This window comes from Gavialis gangeticus, unplaced genomic scaffold (genome assembly GCF_001723915.1).
Source record: "Gavialis gangeticus isolate Ggan-Ray unplaced genomic scaffold, GavGan_comp1, whole genome shotgun sequence".
Taxonomy (NCBI): Eukaryota; Metazoa; Chordata; order Crocodylia; family Gavialidae; genus Gavialis; species Gavialis gangeticus.
The window spans coordinates 40,185,792-40,190,004 of NW_017729004.1; the positions used below are offsets into that span (position 1 = coordinate 40,185,792).

The 4,213-nt window shown below is 46.0% G+C and overlaps 1 protein-coding gene across 14 annotated transcripts in view; it reads right to left on the reverse strand.

The window, feature by feature from the left end:
- Nucleotides 1–4,213, reverse strand: part of KIAA1217 (KIAA1217 ortholog) — a 423,945-nt gene that overhangs the window by 66,801 nt on the left and 352,931 nt on the right. For all 14 annotated transcript variants that reach the window (XR_002095810.1, XM_019508287.1, XM_019508283.1 and 11 more), the window contains one exon: nt 2,261–2,427. Coding sequence is in view for 13 of the 14 variants with exons in the window: in XM_019508287.1 (XP_019363832.1) it covers nt 2,261–2,427 (167 nt within the window). In the remaining variant the exon portion in view is untranslated. The remainder of the gene's footprint in view (nt 1–2,260; nt 2,428–4,213) is intronic.

Genomic DNA, 4,213 nt, shown 5'->3' on the forward strand with positions numbered 1-4,213 from the left:
AGCACCATACCTACAGGTTAGGGAACTCCCCTCTTGTCAGCACGGAGGCAGAAAAGGATCTTGGAGTCATCATTGACTCCAAGATGAACATGGGCCGGCAGTGTGGGGATGCAGTCAGGAAGGCCAACTGCACCTTGTCATGCATCCGCAGATGCATCTCAAGGGGGTGATCCTCCCCCTCTATGCGGCACTGGTCAGGCCGCAGCTGGAGTACTGCATCCAGTTCTGGGCGCCACACTTCAAGAGGGATGTGGACAACATGGAGAGGGTCCAGGGGAAGGTCACTTGCATGATTGGGGGCAGCAGGGCAGGCCCTACAAAGAGAGGCTACGGGACCTGAACCTGTTCAGCCTCCACAAGAGAAGGCTGAGGGGGGATCTAGTGGCCTGTTACAAACTAGTCAGAGGGGACCAGCAGGCACTGGGGGAGTCCCTGCTCCCCTGAGCGCTACCAGGAGTGACTAGAAATAACGGTCACAAGCTGGCAGAGAGTAGAGTCAGACTAGACATCAGGAGGCGCTACTTCACGGTCAGGGCGGCTAGGATCTGGAACCAACTTCCAAGCGAAGTGGTCCTGGCTCCTACCCTGGGGGTCTTTAAGAGGAGGCTAGATAGACACCTAGCCCGGGTCATTTGACCCCAGTACTTTTTCCTGCCATGGCAGGGGGTCGGACTTGATGATCTGCTCAGGTCCCTTCTGACCCTACCAACTATGAAACTATGAAAACCCCTGGTTCCCGCAGGAGTGACTACATGGAGATCTGCAAATGGTGCCCTCACTGAAATAAATGGAGAGGGGCAACCTGGTTTTACAAGTGCATTGTGGACATCTATATTTATTTCTTGAAGATTGCCTTGACAGGTCCACTTGTGCAACAGACTTAGGAGTGTAGTCCCAACGTGGTGGGGCATACATGATAAACTGATACCTGGATTAGGAAGGTATCACTATTTAGAAATACAGGAAGGTAGGTATTTATACAAATGATTTCTACTAACCAAAAAGAAAAGAACAATCAGATGGATGTAGAGATACAGGCAGATGATGACCTGCTTAATTAATTTAAATTGGACCAAACTCTGTAGCCCATCTCCTTGTCACCAAAAATCAGAAGAGATATGATTGCCCCTTCATTGTCATTTCTTTGTTATTAATGAGACCCTCAGCCCTTCCCCAGCTGCCAGCCTTCAGTTATACACATTCCCTCTAGTTAAGAGGATTCTGATGTCTTCTGAATTGTCTGATCAATCTACTTCATAATTAAATCAGCAGATCTTTGATATGCTTCATGCCCTATCCAGCTCCAGGACTTTCCCAGTTGCTTCAGCATTGCCTTACAGTGCATAAGGTTTGAGGTCACTTTCAAGGTGGGCTAGCCCACACAGAAGAATATGACATAGATGCTCTACTACCCAGTTTGCTTTACAGGAATATACTGTCTGTATTTTCTGTGATTAAGTATATATCTAATTAATATACCGCCTTTATTCTGCAGAACTATTTTCATAGTGTTTGGGGACAGCATCATATATTTACCCACTGCAAGATGAGAGAATGTCTCAGACAGTTCCCTCCTGCTGGGGTATCTGTAACACCTGTAAATTTGTCCGCCTCTTTCTTGGCAGTTCTGATGCCACGTATGTTGTGAAAGTATTATTAAAAACTTGGATGCAACTTTGGCAGGAATGGTCTTTTCTGATCCTATAACATTTGAAATAACCCTCTCTCTTTCTTATGTGCTTATAATAACACATGGCACAACAGGTACAACAGGATCCAGACTACTATTAATTACTAACACATAATAATTAATAGTAGTCATGAATGACTGGTGTCTCCTCAATCTGGGGGGGCACCCGCAGAAGCCAGTGACGGCCGCGGCCCTGTCAGGGGGGCACGAGCCCTACCGACAGCATCAGTATCGGCCATCGGGGAGGCACCGGCCCCGTCACGGAGGGCACATGCACCCCCTATCAATCGCCTATGATAGTTGTTATTATAAACTAACAACTGGCATGAAGTTGCTTCTCTAGTGCTATAGTAAGTGCTGTGTTTTTCTCACTTTAAGGAACATGAATATGCATCTGCTAGAATAGTATATGCCTGTGATTTTGTGACTGTTATATTGTGGTTCTTTTTCTCTACAGATGTAGGGCTTAAAGCAACACTTCCACAATAGGCAGAAGAAAGAAAAGGCATCTGAAGCCACAGCTTTCCATACAGTTCTGCATAGGGAAAGCACAGGCTCATGTGAACATACCTGTAGCTGCCTCATCTGGTGCAGCTGCAGCCGAAGATCTGACACATTGCGCCTCATATCATACAGACTGACTTGCATTGCTGTAGTGCTGACAGAAGCAGGATGATTGATGGCCATTGGCTCCACTGTTGCTAATGAATTCTTTCCACCAGACAGATGAACACCTCCTGCAAGCAAATGCCAGGAAAACTGCAGTTTACAAAGAGTGGAGGTCTAGTCATATACCCATTCCCCCTGCTTTTGCCCCCCCACACAGCAGGCCAAACAGATCTTATATGGAGATGGTAAATTTCATACTTCAGCACTCAGTGTAAGCGATGTGTCTGTGATTCCCTCAACTGCCTTGAAATGAGAGGCATTAGTGTCCATCTGTAGTACAACCTCAGCCATGTCAGATGACCTGGTCAAAACAGGGTTGTTCCCTACACTGGTTACACCCTAGTTCCTTTTTGCAATATGAATGTAAGACTAATTGGAAGCCACACCAAAGATGGACCAATCAATTCAAAACACAACCATGGTGGAACCAAATTTGGACATAACCATGTTCTACCTGGCTCCTTCCTACATGGTTGAAATTTTAATGCAAGTGATCTGATCAAACCCACAAAGTAACCATTTGTTGATGGATTAAGCATTGGATAGAAATTCAGTCAAGCATGCAGGTGTGCAAAATGTGCAAACAGAGAGATGTCTGGGTTTTGTTACTCAATTACTAGTCATGTATTTCTAGCAGTCATCTTCAAAAGCTTAGCCAGGTCCCAAAAGAGAAGAAAAAGCTTAGCGCTGGTTGATATTCCCCAGCTATTTGCTGCACCTTCCAATCCCCTCATCTCTCTACTCTGACTGGCATCTATACACAAATGCATTTAAGGCCACCACAGCAACAAAAAAAGCACTTTTGCAGAATACCAACATGAAATTTAAAAGTAAGCACAAAAATCTGTTCATCATGATACATTATTCCTTTGTACAGCAAAGATAGGGCAGTTCCTTTTAGATTCCCAGTAGCTGGGAAATAGCTTTCTTTATGGAATACAATCAAACCCCACATCAACAGCCAGTATATACATTGCATCTGGCTCTTGGCAAGTCTCACTATACACCCATAATCTTAATTGTCCTTCCCACATGGGTTGCTTTCCCTGAAACAGGAAGAGTAAGAGACTGTAAACAGGACACACCTCATTTTCTAATTAACTCCAATCTGTTGTGAGGCCTCACAGACCCAGATCAATGCCATCCACACAGAGTAAGACAACCCTCTGCCTGCAGGTTTCTCAGTGACACTCAACACTAAGCCCTTTTACCTTCTTTGAAATCTGCCCCCTGTGTAAACCTACATTAACTTGTCAATTGTTGTGGATTTTTTTCCTGCCTACAGTAAGCTTGTTGACTGCTTGCTGCCCCACACTATGACAAGTTAAATGCAACAAAACTGTAGTTAAAGTTAGAAGCTTTTCTTTGCCTGCTAAATCTTTAGTACAGAAAATGGCATGATGGATTTCACACAGAGACCAATGAATATGGGAACTTTATATTTAAGCTCAGTCTACCCATCACTAGTCAATTAAATTGACTAATGAAGTGTGCAGATACAGTATGTGTAACTCAGGGACGGGCAAAATGGCCAATCTGGCCAGCAGCCAGACTCCATTTCCCAGCAGCCCCTGCCAGTATGGTTGGGGCTGGTCTCCATGGCGACCCCAGCCACACCTATGCTGTGAAAGCTCAAGGCTGGGGTTGCCATGGAGGCCAGCCCCAACCATGCGGGCAGGGTGCATGGCAGAGCAGGGCAGGGGGGTGCTCTGAAGCTTCTAGGATCTTGCGATGGGGGGCAGCTTGCTCCAAAGCCAGGGCAGAGCTGATCTGTAGCCTGTATGCTCTGAGCAGGGACGCACAGGCAGGGGATTACACCTCTGTCTCTGCTCCAAACCAGGCTATCATCGCTGC